This window comes from Coregonus lavaretus, assembly GCF_964263955.1.
Source record: "Coregonus lavaretus genome assembly, chromosome: 12".
NCBI lineage: Eukaryota > Metazoa > Chordata > Actinopteri > Salmoniformes > Salmonidae > Coregonus > Coregonus lavaretus.
In genome coordinates, this window is record NC_139999.1 from 50,470,223 (window position 1) to 50,490,872 (window position 20,650).

At 42.5% G+C, this 20,650-nt stretch overlaps 1 protein-coding gene across 1 annotated transcript in view; it reads right to left on the bottom strand.

Annotated features, from left to right (window-relative positions):
- The window catches only part of LOC311139040 (integrin alpha-5-like), a 50,950-nt gene that overhangs the window by 16,474 nt on the left and 13,826 nt on the right, over positions 1–20,650 (bottom strand). The window contains exons 3-15 of the mRNA XM_084173886.1: positions 16,722–16,822; positions 15,778–15,901; positions 15,462–15,523; positions 13,373–13,418; positions 11,238–11,363; positions 10,895–10,939; positions 10,293–10,336; positions 6,638–6,694; positions 3,782–3,834; positions 2,289–2,500; positions 1,823–2,014; positions 1,653–1,698; positions 1,301–1,414 (exon numbers count right to left, since the gene is read on the bottom strand). Coding sequence (XP_084030012.1) covers positions 1,301–1,414; positions 1,653–1,698; positions 1,823–2,014; positions 2,289–2,500; positions 3,782–3,834; positions 6,638–6,694; positions 10,293–10,336; positions 10,895–10,939; positions 11,238–11,363; positions 13,373–13,418; positions 15,462–15,523; positions 15,778–15,901; positions 16,722–16,822 — 1,222 coding nt within the window. The remainder of the gene's footprint in view (positions 1–1,300; positions 1,415–1,652; positions 1,699–1,822; positions 2,015–2,288; positions 2,501–3,781; positions 3,835–6,637; positions 6,695–10,292; positions 10,337–10,894; positions 10,940–11,237; positions 11,364–13,372; positions 13,419–15,461; positions 15,524–15,777; positions 15,902–16,721; positions 16,823–20,650) is intronic.

Genomic DNA, 20,650 nt, shown 5'->3' on the forward strand with positions numbered 1-20,650 from the left:
GAAATCTCTGAGAAGTTTCATCCGATTGGTACATGCTCAGCTAAAACCGTTGAATGTAAATGCATTCAGTCTTTGCACAGAATTGAAGCCCAATTCCCCATTTATAGAAATTACCCAACCGTTTCAAACAGAAGCAGAGAATGTGTTTGATTATGAGAGTGTGCATGCACATACAGCATCTATATGCTCCACTGTAAATCTGTGCACGTGTGTGTGTGTGTGTGTGTGTGTGTGTGTGTGTGTGTGTGTGTGTTTGAGTGTGTGTGGCCAATGGTCATCTGCCTGCGCACGTGTGAATGTGCATGTGTGTGTGGGTGTGTCACCTCATGCATGCTGTGTCCTAGGCTGGTGTGCCAAATAATATGTAATTCAAAGTGAACGCCAACCCTCTCCACCCTTTCCACTGTCCACAGCACCCCACCTCTACTCCTCCCTCTGCCTCTCCAAGTCTCCCAGCAACATAAACAGTAATCAAGACACAAACAAAAGCGACTTGTTCTGTACTAAAGGCGGATATCAAGATACCAGCCACTAGTCGTAACTTTCTTTGAAGAGTCTAAAAATAATTAATGTTTTACTTTAATTTATGGAAGGAATTTTTGTGAGACTAAAAGTAGGGAAATGTTCCCTTTGCTTGGGCTCAGAATATAAAACGCTCACACTGGACCGGAGACTGGAAAAGCTTGTCAAACATGGTGTCATTTGACATTATCAAGTGGTGAATACCGGACGTTTTGTCCATTGACATGGTTTAAGAGTGGAAAATATACTACATATTATGTCTTGGACTCAGTGTTGGGCCAAGTCCCATAGCACTTGAATTTATATTGTTGCTGAAGACACTTTCCCTCCTATCAAGGTTGGTCTGTATGAGGCTAAAGTAATATCCTAGTCAATAAAAGTGGTGGTGTCCGGAAGTACAATTGACATATTTTGAGCATCTACAGTGTACAGTGTACTGTTCAAGGGGACTCGCAACATGAAGTGTTACCGGCTAAACTTGACTTCACAAAGATCTTAACACATGGAATATCAGCAGTGTTTCAACCAATCAGATTTATTTGAAAAGGAAAAAGGATGTACAAATCTGCTATCTTAATTTGATCAATCTGTTGTCACAGAGAATTTTACACTTTAACATTTCAGACTTTATTTGCCCTAACGAAAAACGTATCAAACCCTACAAAAATGTCCATTAATTATAATCCACATAATAATTCACATTTCCTGTTGCTGCAGGATTATTTTCCTGCTGTGAGAAGCATGGTCAAATTAAGATAGCGCATCTGTATCAACATACCAAGACACAGAGATAGTCTCGTTCCCATTGGACACCGTACAACTCTTCTCCTCTGGATTGATCATGGTAGGTTGCAGCGTAAGAGAAGCACTGGCATTGATAATAGGCCGAGCCCTGATAGAAGAATAGCAACCAATTGGAAGACGTGATATGATTACCTTAATCAAAAGCTTTGATTCCAATACAAAAATAAATGTGTAATTCAAAATTACATAAAGGTCACATATAAAACAATGTTTTCAGATTAAGGTACATGTTTAATTAAAATACAAATACAAAAAAGGGGTGTAATTGGTCAGCTAGCTAATTTTCATGTACAATGAGCCAATCAAGTTCTGGTGAGAGGATATACCTGTACAGAACAGCCTTGTCAGCCCCAAAAGCACCTACGATGAGATCTGTACAAAGATGACCCCAAGATTAACACTAATTCAAGAACAATGTGATGCCTTCTGAAACAGGAAATGGCAAAATTATTTAAAACAAAATTGAGCAATTGGACTAAACCATTTTCTCCTTTACCTGGGTAGCCATTATGATCCAGATCTTTGTTTCCACGAAGGGCGTAGCCAAAACTGGCGGGAAAGGTGCCAGAGGCCCATTGGCCGGCTAGAGTCTGAGTGGGCGTGTCCATCAGTCCACTGGCATGTCCGTTATAGATGAGGACCAATCCCTGTTGGTCGTCTCCTCCGAAGGGACAGCCAATGGCAATATCTAAGTTAATCAACAGATAATCAACAGAGTGATGACACTTCATAATGGTTTATCCCCACTCCCTCCGCCCTGATTTTAGTTATGTTCTTGCATGAAAGATTAAAATGTATCACATATTCTTATGTGTGGCCTTTAGGCATCAAATGGGGAAAACTAAGGAGAGGGACTACCTGAACTTGTCCAATAAGAAATCCACATGTTTGTTTTCCATTGCAAAACGTTTTGCTACAGTGTTCATTAATGAATATGACCCAAGCTTTTCCAGAGTGCTCACCGTTGAAGCCGTCCTGGTTGAGGTCTCCCAGTGGGGCCAGGGAGCTGCCAAACCTCCCGAAGGCCTGGCTCCCCCCCAGGTGGGGCAGGCTGGGTTCAAACAGCAAGGGCTGCCGCTGCAGGTAGACATAGACACGGCCTACCTCCTCCCAACGCAGTCCGTCGGAACCCCTCTGCATGAACATGGGAGCTCCCACCACCAGGTCTTCCATCCTGGGGAAGAGAGAGGGAAGAGAGGATGGGGTGGGGGGAAAGTGAGGGGAGATGGAGGAGAGGACAGGAGTAGGGCTGTGATGGTCATGGAATTCTGGATGACGGTAATTGGCCAGCCAAATGACCGCGGTTCTATTCGATTCATTCTATTTCTATGTGTGCTACTGCTGCATTGTGGTCATTCAGTCAGCTGTTCATAATATATATATATATATATATATATATATACACTACCGTTCAAAAGTTTGGGGTCACTTAAACATTTCAGAAGAAGGTTCTTTGTTTCTGGCCATTTTGAGCCTGTAATCGAACCCACAATTGCTGATGCTCCAGATACTCAACTAGTCTCAAGAAGGCCAGTTTTATTGCTTAATCAGCACAACAGTTTTCAGCTGTGCTAACATAATTGCAAAAGGGTTTTATAATGATCAATTAGCCTTTTAAAATGATAAACTTGGATTAGCAAACACAACGTGCCATTGGAACACAGGACTGATGGTTGCTGATAATGGGCCTCTGTATGCCTATGTAGATATTCCATAACAAATCAGCCATTTCCAGCTTCAATAGCCATTTACAACATTAACAATGTCTACACTGTATTTCTGATCAATTTGATGTTATTTTAATGGACAAAATAAATGCTTTTCTTTCGAAAACAAGGACATTTCTAAGTGACCCCAAACTTTTGAACGGTAGTGAATATATATTTTATGGTTATTTTCATGACGGTCTTCATCCAAAACCGTCGGTTACACGGTTATACGGTAATTGTGCCAGCCCTGGAGAGGACAGATAAATAACTCCAGATAATGAACTTTACTTCTGCTGATTTACAATGGACTAGTACTTTAGATCAAATCAAGGCCTCTAAAGTTGAGCTAGTGTGCATTAGTGTAGTGAGTGTGATGTCCTGAGTTTCCTGACTATGAGTCTAATAAGATAGGTGAAGCGGAATTGGCCAATAGAGAACCTGAAGGCAGGAGAAAGGAAGTGTAGGAGTAGCTACTGTATGACAAGGAATTTTCATGACACATGAGAGAGAGGGAAATGCATGACCATGGGATCTTCTGAAATACTGTATTTCACCTACTCTCTCTCCATCTCTCTCTCTCCTTTCTCCCTTGTTAGCATACATTGTCCAAGTCTATCTGTCCAAATCTTGCCATACCTGCCTTCTTTTTGCACACTTTGTCTTTCTTTCTCTCTTTATCTCGCTCCCTCTCTTTCTTTCTCTCTTTCCATCTCTCTCTCCTTCTCTCCACTAGCTGCCTCACTCACCCGTCGTTGTTGATGTCTGTGGCTGCCACTGCGTAGCCGAAATAGGAACCCATCTGGAAGACATTAAAGCAGACAGAGTTAGCATGTAATCACACCGTGGGGCATAGTATCGCTCTTTCTTTCTCCTTCACTCTCTCTCTATTTCTCTCTCTCTTACATCCCCTCAACCCAGAACCCTTCCTCCTCAATCAGGCCCCCAAATCCATCCCCCTTGGCTCCCTCTTTCCTCTCTGTTTTCTCTAAGCTCAGTGCCAGAGCTTCTGTAAGCTACATGAAAGGTAGAAGGAGGTAGGCGTTTGGAGGAGGTGGGGACTCAAGCTGCTATAGGCATCTCAGAGAGAGAGGGAGGATTGGTCACTCAGTGTTGTTATCTTTGACGATTCTATATTATGCCATAAATGATTAACTATTGTCAAGAGTTTTATATCACAGCTATGACTTCACCAGACTGATCAACAATGTACAGTATGAATGAATCACCACTCTCGACGGGTCTGACCTAGAGTATGTGGACAACTACAAATACCTAGGTGTCTGGTTAGACTGTAAACTCAACTTCCAGACTCACATAAAGAATCTCCAATCCAAAGTTAAATCTAGAATCGGCTTCCTATTTCGCAATAAAGCCTCCTTCACTCATGCTGCCAAACATGCCCTCGTAAAACTGACTATCCTACCGATCCTTGACTTCGGCGATGTAATTTACAAAATAGCCTCCAACACTCTACTCAGCAAATTGGATGTAGTCTATCACAGTGCCATCCGTTTTGTCTCCAAAGCCCCATACACTACCCACCACTGTGACCTGTACGCTCTTGTTGGCTGGTCCTCACTACATGTTCGTCGTCAAACCCACTGGCTCCAGGCCATCTATAAATCACTGCTAGGTAAATCCCCGCCTTATCATAGCTCATTGGTCACCATAGCAGCACCCACCCGTAGTCTGCGCTCCAGCAGGTATATCTCACTGGTCATTCCCAAAGCCAACACCTCCTTTGGCCGCCATTCCTTCCAGTTCTCTGCTGCCAATGACTGGAACGAATTGCAAAAATCTCTGAAGCTGGAGACTCTTATCTCCCTCAATAACTTTAAGCATCAGTTGTCAGAGCACCTTACCGATCACTGCACCTGTACACAGCCCATCCGAAATTAGCCCACCCAACTACCTCATCCCTATATTGTTATTTATTTTGCTCTTTTGCACCCCAGTATCTCTATTTGCACATAATCTCTTGCACATCTAGCATTCCAGTGTTAATACTATTGTAATTATTCTGCACTATAGCCTATTTATTGCCTTACCTCCATAACTTGCTACATTTGCACACACTGTATATATATTTTCTGTTGTATTTCTGACTTTATGTTTTTTTTTACCCCATATGTAACTCTGTTGTTTTTATTGCACTACTTTGCTTTATCTTGGCCAGGTCGCAGTTGTAAATGAGAACCTGTTCTCAACTGGCTTACCTGGTTAAATAAAGGTGAAATAAATAAAAAATAAATGGTGGTCCTTCTATAAAGCTGAGAGTTAGTGATGTTAGAACTACTGTAGTGTAGCTACCGTAACCCAACACCTAGCGACCTCGTCAAAAGGTTCGGATCTCTTGGCGTAACGGCTAAGGTGTTGGGTTGACAGTCCCTGGACCTGGGTTGGAGTCCCGGTCTTGGCTACCCCCCCGAATTCGCAGCAGTATACTCTAACCAGCAAGATCAATTTCATGGTATGGCTACTTGCATAAAGATATGTAAATGTATGGCACGGATACATTGTTTACATAGCTTTGTTTACACAGCTGAGTCCGACGGTGCAGTCCAAGCACTCATGTGGCGAGTAGTCAACCTAAAGAGACCGTCAAGTCAAATCCAGCCAGGAGTTTATTTCAGATCATTCTCACTATGCAGTAAGCAGTTAGCAGTCAGTTTGCAGCTTACACAGAAAGCACACACACAACGCAGACATATGTATGTACATTAGTTCATCAGCCATGGAGAATTTAGAAGACTACAGGAGCAACATGAAATAAACCATGTCACTTAATCCACACACCCAGCAATTTAGCCATTGAGGAATCCAAACCCTTTGGCACAATGGTGGGTTGGCATAAGCAAGCTCCCCACCCCCTTAGTTTGCAACACAAAAGCCTGAGTCAGCATATAGCTGTAATACTGTGTGTGTGTGTGTGTGTGTGTGTGTGTGTGTGTGTGTGTGTGTGTGTGTGTGTGTGTGTGTGTGTGTGTGTGTGTGTGTGTGTGTGTGTGTGTGTGTGTGTGTGTGTGTGTGTGTGTGTGGACGTGTTTAACTAATTCTAACCCTAACACTAATTTTAACCTTAACCCTAAACCCCCTAGAAATAGTATTTGACCTTTTGGGGTGTTAGGGTTAAAATTAGGTTTAGGGTTAGAAGCTAGTTTTAGTTTTAGGGTTAGGAATTAGGGTTAAGGTTCGGTTTTGGGGTTAAGGTTAGAGTTAGGGTTTAGGGAAAATAGGATTTTGAATGGGACTGAATTTTGTGTCTCCACAAGGTTAGGTGTATAAGACTGTGTGTGCATGTGTGTATGCGTATACATGTGTATACGCACACATGTGTATGTGTACTTGCGTGTGTACGTGTATACGTGTGTGTGTGTCTACATGTGTATGTGATTGCGTGCCTGCTCTTTCTGCCTCTGTTTCTGATTCACAACGTATGGAACACATAGGCATTTCTGGGCTCACCTCTGACCCAGGGATACAGCGTTATCTCCTGGGGGCAAATTCCTTCAGCCCCCCTATATATACCCGCATATAAAAACAGAGGCGCCAAAAATACAGTATAGCCTAGCCCCCTTGCTGTTAAGCAGATTTGCACCAACCTGTTCTCCGGTTAGGTTCACCATGGATTTCAGGTCTGTTCCATTGAGTATGGACACCTGCATTGAGAGAGTTCAGAAAATACCTTCAGTTATCAACCATGATTGTAGGAGAACCATCAAGAAAAAGACATGCAATACTGTTGGTTGTAACTAGGGCTATGGCGGTGATGTCAAGAAAATAGATATTAAATAACTGCCGGTCTCACGGTAATTGTCCATTAATTTACATAATCATATTTAGCATCTCCTGTCTTCCACGCATAGCCTACAAGCCACTGATGCAGACCTTTGGAACATCTACTTTTTAAAAAGTATAATACATCCATGTAATATAGCCTACCCCATCACAATAAATCCATTATTTATTTTAGACAGGTCTAAAGAAACATGATATGAAGAAAATGTAGTCTATTTCAGAAGAACAGAATAGCATACTATGCGTTGTTTTTATGTTAGGCCCTGATCTGGCTATGCCATTTGGCTGTGGGCTACACTAGTTCATTTAGCAGACAAGATTTGCTTAGAATTCCGTGGCATTATTTTATAGTATGAAGAATACAATTGAACATAGCTGAATAAAATAGAAAGGATATTTTCTCCAAATAATTTGAGGGAGTGCGCACATGCAGCTATTTTGTGTTGAGCAGTTAACAAAGAAACAGGTACTCCTATATGCTTAATTTAGAGTTATTAATGTAACTTTAGTTGTGATACAAATGTTGGGCTATATGTTTAGATTTTAATACCTTCTAATGCTGCATGATGGGACTCTAATGATGATTTGAAAAAAGTTGCATGAAAGTGATGAGCTCTGCTTAGTTTTTTGTGCAGGCTGTACACACTTCATCAGTCTCTCAATTTGACAAGCACTTGATAATGCCTCGAATTTCCCCTTTGTGTGGCCATAATCCCCCTAAAAAAATCAATGCCTTTTGCGGCCAGTGCCCGTTATACCCTTGCCTGAATATAATAATTATAATTCCCTTTTCCCCGCTGCGTGCTGAAGCACCTCTCACTCACATCACCCAGTCAAGTGATCGGGTCTTTCTCACAGGCTACAAGTGAAGACAGACACATCTGGGACGCAACTGTGCGCGTCCTTATCCAATTCCGAGGCGCATATTGAAGATATTGGAAGAACTGTCAACATTTACTTTTCGTCAGCCAACAAGATGAGTAGGCCTAACAAATAGCAAAAGCACTAGCACTAGCCTATGTCAATATACTATCCCCCATAGTACAAAAGTTGACCTATTCTATTCTGTGCGAGAAATAAATATTCCAAACATAGTCCGGGACAGTTGTGAGATGCGATAGATCCCAAATTAATACAACCACTAGCATCAAAAAACCTGTTTTAAGCAATGAGCCTGACACAACAGATGAGAACGTTTAGAGTGAGGGAAAAAAGTATTTGATCCCCTGCTGATTTTGTACGTTTGCCCACTGACAAAGACATGATCAGTCTATAATTTTAATGGTAGGTTTATTTGAACAGTGAAAGACAGAATAACAACAACAAAATCCTGAAAAACACATGTCAAAAATGTTATAAATTGATTTGCATTTTAATGAGGGAAATAAGTATTTGACCCCTCTGCAAAACATGACTTAGTACTTGGTGGCAAAACCCATGTTGGCAATCACTGAGGTCAGACGTTTCTTGTTGTTGGCCACCAGGATTGCACACATCTCAGGAGGGATTTTGTTCCACTCCTCTTTGCAGATCTTCTCCAAGTCATTAAGGTTTCGAAGGTTGACGTTTGGCAACTCGAACCTTCAGCTCCCTCCACAGATTTTCTATGGGATTAAGGTCTGGAGACTGGCTAGGCCACTCCAGGACCTTAATGTGCTTCTTCTTGAGCCACTCCTTTGTTGCCTTGGCCGTGTGTTTTGGGTCATTGTCATGCTGGAATACCCATCCATGACCCATTTTCAATGCCCTGACTGAGGGAAGGAGGTTCTCACCCAAGATTTGACGGTACATGGCCCCGTCCATCGTCCCTTTGATGCAGTGAAGTTGTCCTGTCCCCTTAGCAGAAAAACACCCCCAAAGCATAATGTTTCCACCTCCATGTTTGACGGTGGGGATGGTGTTCTTGGGGTCATAGGCAGCATTCCTCCTCCTCCAAACACGGCGAGTTGAGTTGATGCCAAAGAGCTCGATTTTGGTCTCATCTGACCACAACACCTTTCACCCAGTTCTCCTCTGAATCATTCAGATGTTCATTGGCAGACTTCAGACGGCCCTGTATATGTGCTTTCATGAGCAGGGGGACCTTGCGTGTGCTGCAGGATTTAAGTCCTTCACGGCATAGTGTGTTACCAATTGTTTTCTTGGTGACTATGGTCCCAGCTGCCTTGAGATCATTGACAACATCCTCCCGTGTAGTTCTGGGCTGATTCCTCACCATTCTCATGATCATTGCAACTCCACGAGGTGAGATCTTGCATGGAGCCCCAGGCCGAGGGAGATTGACAGTTATTTTGTGTTTCTTCCATTTGCGAATAATCACACCAACTGTTGTCACCTTCTCACCAAGCTGCTTGGCGATAGTCTTGTAGCCCATTCCAGCCTTGTGTAGGTCTACAATCTTGTCCCTGACATCTTCGAAGAGCTCTTTGGTCTTGGCCATGGTGGAGAGTTTGGAATCTGATTGATTGATTGCTTCTGTGGACAGGTGTCTTTTATACAGGTAACAAGCTGAGATTAGGAGCACTCCCTTTAAGAGTGTGCTCCTAATCTCAGCTCGTTACCTGTATAAAAGACACCTGGGAGCCAGAAATCTTTCTGATTGAGAGGGGGTCAAATACTTATTTCCCTCATTAAAATGCAAATCAATTTATAACATTTTTGACATGCGTTTTTCTGGATTTTGTTGTTGTTATTCTGTCTCTCACCTCGGAATTGGATAAGGACGCGCACAGTTGCGTCCCAGATGTGTCTGTCTTCACTTGTAGCCTTTGAGAAAGACCCGATCACTTGACTGGGTGATGTGAGTGAGAGGTGCTTCAGCACGCAGCGGGGAAAAGGGATTTTAGCCTATAGAAATGTTGCGCAATATGAGCAAATGGGCTCCCATGAAGTGTTTGATTTTCGATAACATTTGCATTGATGTCAGAGTGATTAGAGGGACAATAGAGTGCAGAGTACCAGGCAGTTAGCAAGTTTGGTAGGATACTAATGACCATCAGCAGCATCAGAGCTTGGAGAAGCCTAATTACCGTGACTAAACGGTTACATGGAATTTGACTGCCATCATGACTCGTGACCGCCGGTGTGGCGGTAATACGGTCACCGTAACAGCCCTAGTTGTAACACATGCATTTATGAATATGTATGCATATCATTCTTGTATAAGAACATCTTTCTTTAAATCCCTCTCTTAATTCACTTCCAGAAGTATTACATTCTTATTTATTACTGCATTGTTGGGGTTAGAGCTGTCAAGAAAGGCATTTCACTGTACTTGTGCATGTGACATTAAAACTTGAAACTATTCCCCTTTTTATTTATTGGCGTCCTCTCACCCCCTCTTCCTCTTTACAGTAACATTCCTCTATGTCATCCTTAAGTCATCCCTATGTTACCCCTCATTAACTTTAATCTAGAATGAATGATGAAATATGTATGAAATATGTGAGGACTCCTTACTAAACCATACAGCATGAGTCCCTTGGGGACTCCCGTGACGAAATCTGCAAAGACAGAAAATGAGAAAGAGAGAAAGGAAGTTCAAGAGTTGAGTCCAAGCTAGGGCTAGGACTCCAAGCACTTCCAAATGTGAACAACCGAGGGGTTAAAACATTGCTGATTATAAGCAGTGTTTAAAATATGAAAAGCTGAGGTTTGCTTGTTGCAGGTCTGTGGCAATAATTCTATGAAATCTTAAAAGCTTAATAAACTAAATGATACGGCCAAGTGCACCGTGCAAGTTGTTCATTTCTTTTAAAATAAGCAGAACATCTTCATGTTGTGGCCTTGAGTGAGCTACTTAAGTACAGTAGACTCCAATGTTATGTAATAAATAGACTATTACATTGTGCTCTGATATTCTTCTGATATACTCGTGTGCTCTAATGACTAGAGCTCTAATGATTAGAGCTCTAATGATTAGAGCACATGAGTATATTAGAGCATAGGGGACTTTAGATGGACTTCCGATGATTAACCATTAGACAGAGCTATGGGGTAAGCAAACCCAAAACCCAATCATGCGCAAGCGAGTCAGTCGACACTGTAAATATGACCCTCACCTTCAATATTATCTCCACTGAACTCCCCGCCGGCCACAGAGTAACCTGGAGAGAGAGATACAGACAGACAGACAGAGACAGAGAGACAGAGAGACAGAGAGAGAGAGAGAGAGAGAGAGATGGGGGAAAGAGAGTGAGAGAGAGAGAGAGAGAGAGAGAGAGAGAGAGAGAGAGAGAATGGGAGAAAAATGATGGGTCAATACCAGTGAGTAGAGTGCAATGAGAAATCGGGTAAGGCAACTACTTAGTGCTCTGGTCAAAAGCAGTGCACTGTGAAGGGAATAGGGTGTCATTTCAGATGCAGCCTCTGTCTAACTCCTATGAAGAAGTGGACCATGCTCACCTAGGTAACTGTCGTCATAGCTCCCCTGCACCTGATGGGTCTGTATCTGTCCGGTAACAGAGAGCAGGAAGTAGGAAGGGTAGTAGGCCTTGACTATTTCCTTTGTGGTGGCTAAGATAAGCTGACCTGTGGGAAGGACGGATGGAGATAAGGGTCAGATGTCAGGGGTTAAGACAAGCCGTGACTTTTGAACTTTGTCTTATGGGGTTTTAGCTGCAGTAAAATGACTGTTGAAGTTTGGCCCTGAGAATGGTCTAGGGCAGTGGTTTTCAAATCCTCTCCTCGGAGACCCTTAGCATTTCACAATTTTGTTGTAGCCCTGAACTAGCTCACCTGATTCACCTATTAAAGGGTTTAATGATTATTTGACAAGTTGAATCCCGTTTTCTAGCTGTGGAATAGTTAAAATACATGAAACTGCTGGGGATCCAAGAGGAGAGGTTTGTAAACCCCTGGTCTAGACCTAGGGCAGTGCTTCTCAAACCTCTCCTTGGGGACCCCCAGTCGTTTCACAATTTGGTTGTAGCCCTGAACTAGCGCACCTGCTTCACCTAGTCAAGGGCTTGATGATTAGTTGACAAGTTGAACCAGGTGTGCTAGCTCTGGAATGGATTAAATACATGGAACGGCTGGGGTTCCCCGAGGAGAAGTTTGAGAACCACTGGTCTTGGGGGTAACTTCGCCACTTGGAAACCATATGTACGCATCTGCGCAGGTTTTAATCCCACTCTGTCATTATGCTGACACAAATATTATCTCTCTCGTGTCTCTCTACACTGTATCTGTCTAATAAAAAGGAAAAATGTGAAAGATTGGGAATTCCCAGCCTTTAAAGAAAAGGGGGAAAAACTAGTTGATGTACAGTGGGGAGAACAAGTATTTGATACACTGCCGATTTTGCAGGTTTTCCTACTTAAAAGGCATGTAGAGGTCTGTAATTTTTATCATAGGTACACTTGAACTGTGAGAGACGGAATCTAAAACAAAAATCCAGAAAATCACATTGTATGATTTTTAAGTAATTAATTAGCATTTTATTGCATGACATAAGTATTTGATCACCTACCAACCAGTAAGAATTCAGGCTCTCACAGACCTGTTTGTTTTTCTTTAAGAAGCCCTCCTGTTCTCCACTCATTACCTGTATTAACTGCACCTGTTTGAACTCGTTACCTGTATAAAAGACACTGACCATCTGGATGATCCAGAGGAGGAATGGGAGAAGGTCATGTGGTCTGATGAGACAAAAATAGAGCTTTTTGGTCTAAACTCCACTCTCCGTGTTTGGAGGAAGAAGAAGGATGAGTACAACCCCAAGAACACCATCCCAACCATGAAGCATGGAGGTGGAACCATCATTCTTTGGGGATGTTTTTCTGCAAAGGGGACAGGACGACTGCACCGTATTGAGGGGAGGATGGATGGGGCCATGTATCGCAAGATCTTGGCCAACAACCTCCTTCCCTCAGTAAGAGCATTGAAGATGAGTCGTGGCTGGGTCTTCCAGCATGACAACGACCCGAAACACACAGCCAGGGCAACTAAGGAGTGGCTCGGTAAGAAGCATCTCAAGGTCCTGGAGTGGCCTAGCCAGTCTCCAGACCTGGACCCAATAGAATATATTTGGAGGGAGCTGAAAGTCCGTATTGCCCAGCGACAGCCCCGAAACCTGAAGGATCTGCAGAAGGTCTGTATGGAGGAGTGGGCCAAAATCCCTGCTGCAGTGTGTGCAAACCTGGTCAAGACCTACAGGAAACGTATGATCTCTGTAATTGCAAACAAAGGTTTCTGTACCAAATATTAAGTTCTGCTTTTGTGATGTATCAAATACTTATGTCATGCAATAAAATGCAAATTAATTACTTAAAAATCATACAATGTGATTTTCTGGATTTTTGTTTCAGATCCCGTCTCTCACAGTTGAAGTGTACCTATGATAAAAATGACAGACCTCTACATGCTTTGTAAGTAGGAAAACCTGCAAAATCGGCAGTGTATCAAATACTTGTTCTCCCCACTGTATGGTTTTCTATGCTATACTGTATGCTATCTCTATGTCCTGTAGTTGAACCAATTAATATAAATCCACATATGGTCCCAATAAGGTCCTATCATAAATCCTATAGTGCACTCACCTTGCCAGTAAAAGCTTCCTGGTCCTCCAAGAACAACTTTCCCATCCTGAAACAAACAGAAAAACGACTGCTCTGATGAGAACTTTTTATCAAGAATATGTATCAGGTGCTTTCAGATAAAACTCAATTGTAAGTCTTTTGTGGCTTACAGTATTCATACAGTGGGGTGTTCCAGAAAGCAGGATCATTCAGTCAGCCAGCTAACTTTGATAAGCAGTCAAAAATATCTCTTGATTTCCTGATTCATTAAGAAAGCTAAACTTGAATATAGGTCGTTGGTTGTCGAGTCAATTACTCCATGCTAATTTCAAGTATATACAGTGGGGAAAAAAAGTATTTAGTCTGCCACCAATTGTGCAAGTTCTCCCACTTAAAAAGATGAGAGAGGCCTGTAATTTTCATCATAGGTACACATCAACTATGACAGACAAATTCAGAAAAAAAATTCCAGAAAATCACATTGTAGGATTTTTTATGAATTTATTTGCAAATTATGGTGGAAAATAAGTATTTGGTCACCTTCAAAGAAGCAAGATTTCTGGCTCTCACAGACCTGTAACTTCTTCTTTAAGAGGCTCCTCTGTCCTCCACTCGTTACCTGTATTAATGGCACCTGTTTGAACTTGTTAACAGTATAAAAGACACCTGTCCACAACCTCAAACAGTCACACTCCAAACTCCACTATGGCCAAGACCAAAGAGCTGTCAAAGGAGACCAGAAACAAAATTGTATACCTGCACCAGGCTGGGAAGACTGAATCTGCAATAGGTAAGCAGCATGGTTTGAAGAAATCAACTGTGGGAGCAATTATTAGGAAATGGAAGACATACAAGACCACTGATAATCTCCCTCGATCTGGGGCTCCACGCAAGATCTCACCCCGTGGGGTCAAAATGATCACAAGAACGGTGAGCAAAAATCCCAGAACCACACGGGGGGACCTAGTGAATGACCTGCAGAGAGCTGGGACCAAAGTAACAAAGCCTACCATCAGTAACACACTACGCCGCCAGGGACTCAAATCCTGCAGTGCCAGACGTGTCCCCCTTCTTAAGCCAGTACATGTCCAGGCCCGTCTGAAGTTTGCTAGAGTGCATTTGGATGATCCAGAAGAGGATTGGGAGAATGTCATATGGTCAGATGAAACCAAAATATAACTTTTTAGTAAAAACTCAACTCGTCATGTTTGGAGGACAAAGAATGCTGAGTTGCATCCAAAGAACACCATACCTACTGTGAAGCATGGGGGTGGAAACATCATGCTTTGGGGCTGTTTTTCTGCAAAGGGACCAGGACGACTGATCCGTGTAAAGGAAAGAATGAATGGGGTCATGTATCATGAGATTTTGAGTGAAAACCTCCTTCCATCAGCAAGGGCATTGAAGATGAAATGTGGCTGGGTCTTTCAGCATGACAATGATCCCAAACACACCGCCCGGGCAACGAAGGAGTGGCTTCGTAAGAAGCATTTCAAGGTCCTGGAGTGGCCTAGCCAGTCTCCAGATCTCAACCCCATAGTACATCTTTGGAGGGAGTTGAAAGTCTGTGTTGCCCAGCGACAGCCCCAAAACATCACTGCTCTAGAGGAGATCTGCATGGAGGAATGGGCCAAAATACCAGCAACAATGTGTGAAAACCTTGTGAAGACTTACAGAAAACGTTTGACCTGTGTCATTGCCAACAAAGGGTATATAACAGAGTATTGAGAAACTTTTGTTATTGACCAAATACTTATTTTCCACCATATTTTGCAAATAAATTCATTAAAAATCCTACAATGTGATTTTCTGGATTTGTTTTTCTCATTTTGTCTGTCATAGTTGACGTGTACCTATGATGAAAATTACAGGCCTCTCTCATCTTTTTAAGTGGGAGAACTTGCACAATTGGTGGCTGACTAAATACTTTTTTCCCCCACTGTATTTCTCAAAAAGATTAAGTTATCAGAATTTCTGGGACAGTTAGCTGGCTAACTCATTGATCCTTCTTTCTGGAACAGCCCCCAAGACATAAGCACCCATATAAAAAGCTCCCAAGATGATCTATTTTTAATTGTTAATGAATTGTTCCTTTTCCTCTTGAACGTACCTTGGTGAAGTCAGCACTGAACCCACCCTGACAGTAGCCCTGTCCGGCAGGACCATGTCTCTCTGAGGTAAACGGAAGAGACATTGACGAGTCACACTGAAAGGCCACAACCCAAATGGCCCAGCCAGGGCTGTATCATAACGTGCACACACAAACCTCCCATTGACATCAGTGGTCAATTTACAAGAAAGTTCAAGTTGGAGTCAGGATTCAGCCCTCACACAACTCAAAGTCGTGGCTGCATGCTTTGGCACTACTTCATTCAATTGACTTCAGGTGCAGTATTTTGGATCAGGGTGTCATTGCAGTACTGTACCTGTGCGACAGGGGGCGTACTCCACAAAAGTCTTGAGGTTGTCCACGGAGAGGTAGCAAGTTCCTGTGGCGTCAGAGAAGGGGGCGTCATGTTCTGTTCTCCAGTAATACCTTGGGGCACAAGCCTTGGACACATTCAAGAGAAGGGTATAGGGGTTAGACAGGGTTAACATTCAAAACAACACACAAGAAACTCAACTATCAACTGTCAGATGCATTGTCTTCCGTCAGATGGCGTCATTCTAAAACCACCGTTGTGCTATCTGACGGAAGACAATGCTGTCAGATGTTGCTAGGCATCACTGACACATTGTGAAAAGCATTTCATGACTGGGGCTATGGTCGACTTGTGACAGTAGTCAAATAATAGACCGATTCATGTAGAACTTGTAAACAATATCAAAATACAGTGATCCCTCGCCACTTCGCGGTTCACTTATCGCGGATTCGCTATTTCGCGGATTTTCATAATGCATTTTTTTTTTTTTTTTTGGTGCATTGTGCTCTGTATTCTGATTCGCTAAAAACTCACTCCCGCTTCTTGTATCAAAACATGCTACGAATTGTGCTATCATTTTGTCGTCTCGTGCAGTTATGTGTACGTACATAAAACAGCTTGGCAAATTTACATTAAGTTGGCCAAATTATCTTGTAATTTCGAACATCTTCTAAACCCATAATGTCGACGAAACGGCCTACACGTGAGTCACTGTATTTGTATACATGTAATAGTTGCTAATTGTAAAAAAAAAAAAGTTTTCTATTTCGCGGATTTCACTTATCGCGGGTCATTTTCGGAACGTAACCCCCGCGATAAACGAGGGATTACTGTACACATAAAATCATCAATCAATCAAGTCCGTATTGGTTTTCTGATGATCATTTCTAACCGGACAGTTAGATTCTGACCTAATCCTCTCTATCCCACAGAACATAGTATCTTACCAGGACAGTGTTGCCATGGGAACGCACTGTCGCTCCAAACCACTGATGGGACTTGAACTCCACCTGGACGTCGACGTCATTGACATGGAAACGGCGATCTCCTGGAAGATGCCAAAGAAACGCACCTTTACATTTGTAATACAATACTTGTATGAATGTAATAGCCTAAAGCAGGGATGGGTGACTTTGATGGGGTGGGGGCCACAAAAAAATGTAACTCATCATGAGGGGCCTGCGGGTCTGCATACTCATATCCATATCCACACATGCAGTCAGAGCCGGCCCTAGCCTTTTGGGGGCCCTAAGTGACATTTTGTTGGGGGGGCCCACCTTGCGAGCAAAACATTTTAGCGGCTCCCCTCTTGACAGCGGAGAGAAATTTACGTTTTAGGGTTAATTTCCTGCAATTCTACACATTTTGCCATAGGTCGGAAATAATAAATGTCCGTTTTACAGCTAATTTCCTGCAATTCTACACATTTTGCCATATGGTAGAGAGAAATGTTTGCATATCTGAGTGAGAGTAGCTAGGTTTCCATCCAATTGGCGACAGATTTTCATGTGAATATTTTAGAATTTGCATAAAGAAAATATGTGTTCAATGGGTTTCCATCGCATTGTCAACTCTACCGATAGCTTTGTCACAAAAACGATTGCGTTAAATAGCAAATGTGCCTACTCTGGTATTGGCACCTGCGCTCTACCCAACAGCTCACAGATACAGTGTGGGTAGGCTGTGTGGGTTGTCTAGTCTACAAATATTTTTATTTGTCAAACGGCAGTCAAGCATCGATCATCATGTCACCAGAATAAGACCCTCAATATTTATTGGAAAGCAGCATCAAGCTCATCACTGTGCACTTTCATCACCCTGTGAAGTTCATCATAACTTATTGAATCTGTAGGCTAATAAACTGCATGGTTTCCCGAGTCGTAGGGGAAGGACCACACAACATATCATCGCGTGACTCCTTATTTGAGAGCAAAACCTCCAAATAACCATAGTGATGTCTATTGTAATTATGTCTCAACCTGATCCCATGTGTGTCCTTGGGTTTTTAGCATTGATGTTTTTATAACCTCTGTCTCCGAGTTTCAACTCTTAATCTATCCACCATGCTATTGGCAAACATCAAATCGTTCAGCAGGACTTGGAACGCGTTTTTACTGTAACCGAAACATTTGTCCTTCGTAGTCTGGTCCCCGTTTTATGAAGGGGGGAAGGTAAAACAGTTTCCTGTGACAGACAAAAACATTGAGCAGCTGGCTTTGAGAGAGTACACCCAAGATTTCTGGGTGGTAACATTACTGTAGGTCAAACCTACAGTATATATTAAGTAATGTTGAGAGAGAATGAACACGAATGAGGACAAGCCTTGCTATGAAAACCCCTAAATGTTCCTTAAAGGGATAGTTCACCCAAATTCATCATTAAAAAAGCATGAGTCGTCAACTGCAGACAGTCAATCCTGGCCAATAGACTACATTCAAGGTAAGAAAAATGTGAACACATTTAGAAATTTGGATGAACCATCCCTTTAATGCGGTAGACTTGGGAGTGTGGGTTTTATTAATTTGTCTGACGCATGGACTTGACAAGTAACATTAACCTTCCCTAACCACTGCCCTGCCCTATGTCTGTCTGTCTGATTGGCTGCTGGAGTCTGGACTGTGTTAGTACACACTATGCCCTTTGAACCCAGAGACCTGCATGGGAAACGCTGCATTGCACAAACCCGGGAACGGAAGGGCCTGGGGCAGTGTGTGTGTGTGTCTACCTGTCTGTGTAAAACGGCTGTCAGCTAAATTCATGAATTCACATATCACATCAGCTGCGTCTTCAATTTGGAGAGTGTACATATTAGAGGGTGTTTGTGTGTGGGCATGACTGCTTATGTAAGCCTGTGGACGTGTACATAGTTTGTGTTTGTAAGCTGTGCACGTATAAACAGTTTAGGTGCACGAGAATGCATGCTTCCAGTTTTAGTGCATGCATGTCTGTGTGTCTGAATATGTGTATCTAGTGTCTGTATGTGTCTATGTAATGTACAGTATGTGTGTGAGCGTATGTGATAACACACACTCTCTGATCCTCAAACGGTGGACCTTATCACTTCCTGCTTATATCTGATGTGGCTGTGACCGCTTCACTGGCAGGCAGAGCTAGGGGCAGGCAGCCCAGGGGTCCTTGTCCCCATAATGACTTTGGCCCACTGAGGTATAATAACAACTGGAGACTGCGTCCAAGATGTCCGCCTGTTGTTCTCAAGGTTATCTACTCATGTTCGCATTCGCTGATTCATGGACCGTCTATATCGGGTTGCATCCGGTTTATACGAACCAACATCACATGCGCACTAGCACTCATTGAGCACAGGGCGCAGCGTGTGCAGCGACGACGTCATCACGTTATCCAAAAACATTGCAGACATTGGATGAATATAAAATTGTAATATCAGCCTCAGTGACAATTATTTTAATAATTCAATGGATGTTTTGTGCACAAAGGTGATGACTAAAGTGTCTTATTAGGAATGTTCAAATCTGACTCTATGTGGCCGTGTATGGAAATTGTCTTCCTGGTCCGGGCCTCAGTTAAACTGCAGTCCCGAAGAAAAACTCTAGGAGTTCGAGACTGGAACCCTGGCCCATTGCTTTGGCCTAATTAAAGTTACAACACTGGGCTTCAATCCAGCCAGGCAGGAAATCAACCAAGGACCTGTGGAGACACTGGATGTAGTGGATACAGAGCTTTAACTAAACTTTACCTCAAACTAGAGGCCTTAGAAAGGGGGAAGACGAGAGAGGGCTCAGTCACTACTAAGCACAGGAGGAGAAACTTCAAAGAATGGTTTAAATAAAAACAGAGCACCATTGGTGAAGAATCTCTAAGCCTTGACAGAGAGGTTTGCCACTATAACCTCAGGGTCATCATAGCCAGTGAGCTCACTAATAGAAGCCTTATTCTTTAATGGCTGAAGACACATTTTTATGGATATACAATCCAACTTTAACTGGAGGTATGCTATGATAGCATTGCAGCATACAGCCTTTGTAAAATGTACGTATGAAACCTTTGTGACACCTGATGTTAAAATTGTTAATCGGAAATTCATTAGACGTTTGTACAAGGAAATACACATTATGGCAGTTGACATAATGCTTTACATGTTGTAACCACTAGTTAAGCAACAAGGCACAAGAGGCAGTGCTGTATCATGAATACAGTCACAGGTAAATGCCGTTGTTCTGCCCGACACGATAGCAGAGCCTCGCGTGCCTTATTGCTTTTATATAACTGTTACCAACAGAATGACAATGAATTACATATTTTCATTGGAACTTTATTTTGATGAGTCAATTCATATAATTTCATTCTTCCACCAAAATATATAGTCCGGACAAAAATCTGGTTGTTAGTTCTTTTGGCCATGTTGCTACAGACGCAAAAGGACTGGTCGTCCATTCTAAACAAAATGGTTGGTATGCAGGCTGGATAACGTTCTTGTCACTTGCTAGCTAGCTAGCCAACTTCAGCTAACTCAGTCACATCAAACATTGAACCTGGAATGACAGTACACAAGATGCATTTTTGTTTGTTTTAGCTTTTTTTCTCTTGGTTTTTACTTGGATATATCCATGATAATGACGTTGATGCGTGATTTCAACTGGTTTAGAAAAAGTTTTTTCATCTCGTCTGGGCACCATTCACTCTATGTACAGTACTGCAGAGATCCGAAATTCAAAAGTGAAACATTGTTGCTGAGGTCGGACTTGCAGACAGTGAGGCTTATATTAACCCCCGCTGTACCAAACTAAACGCTAGGCTGGAAGCAAGGGGAAATAATGTGCGAGTTGAGATGAATACAAGAGATGATTCAGACAGCAACATGAACATGACATTCTTATGGAGGCGCAGTGATCATTTT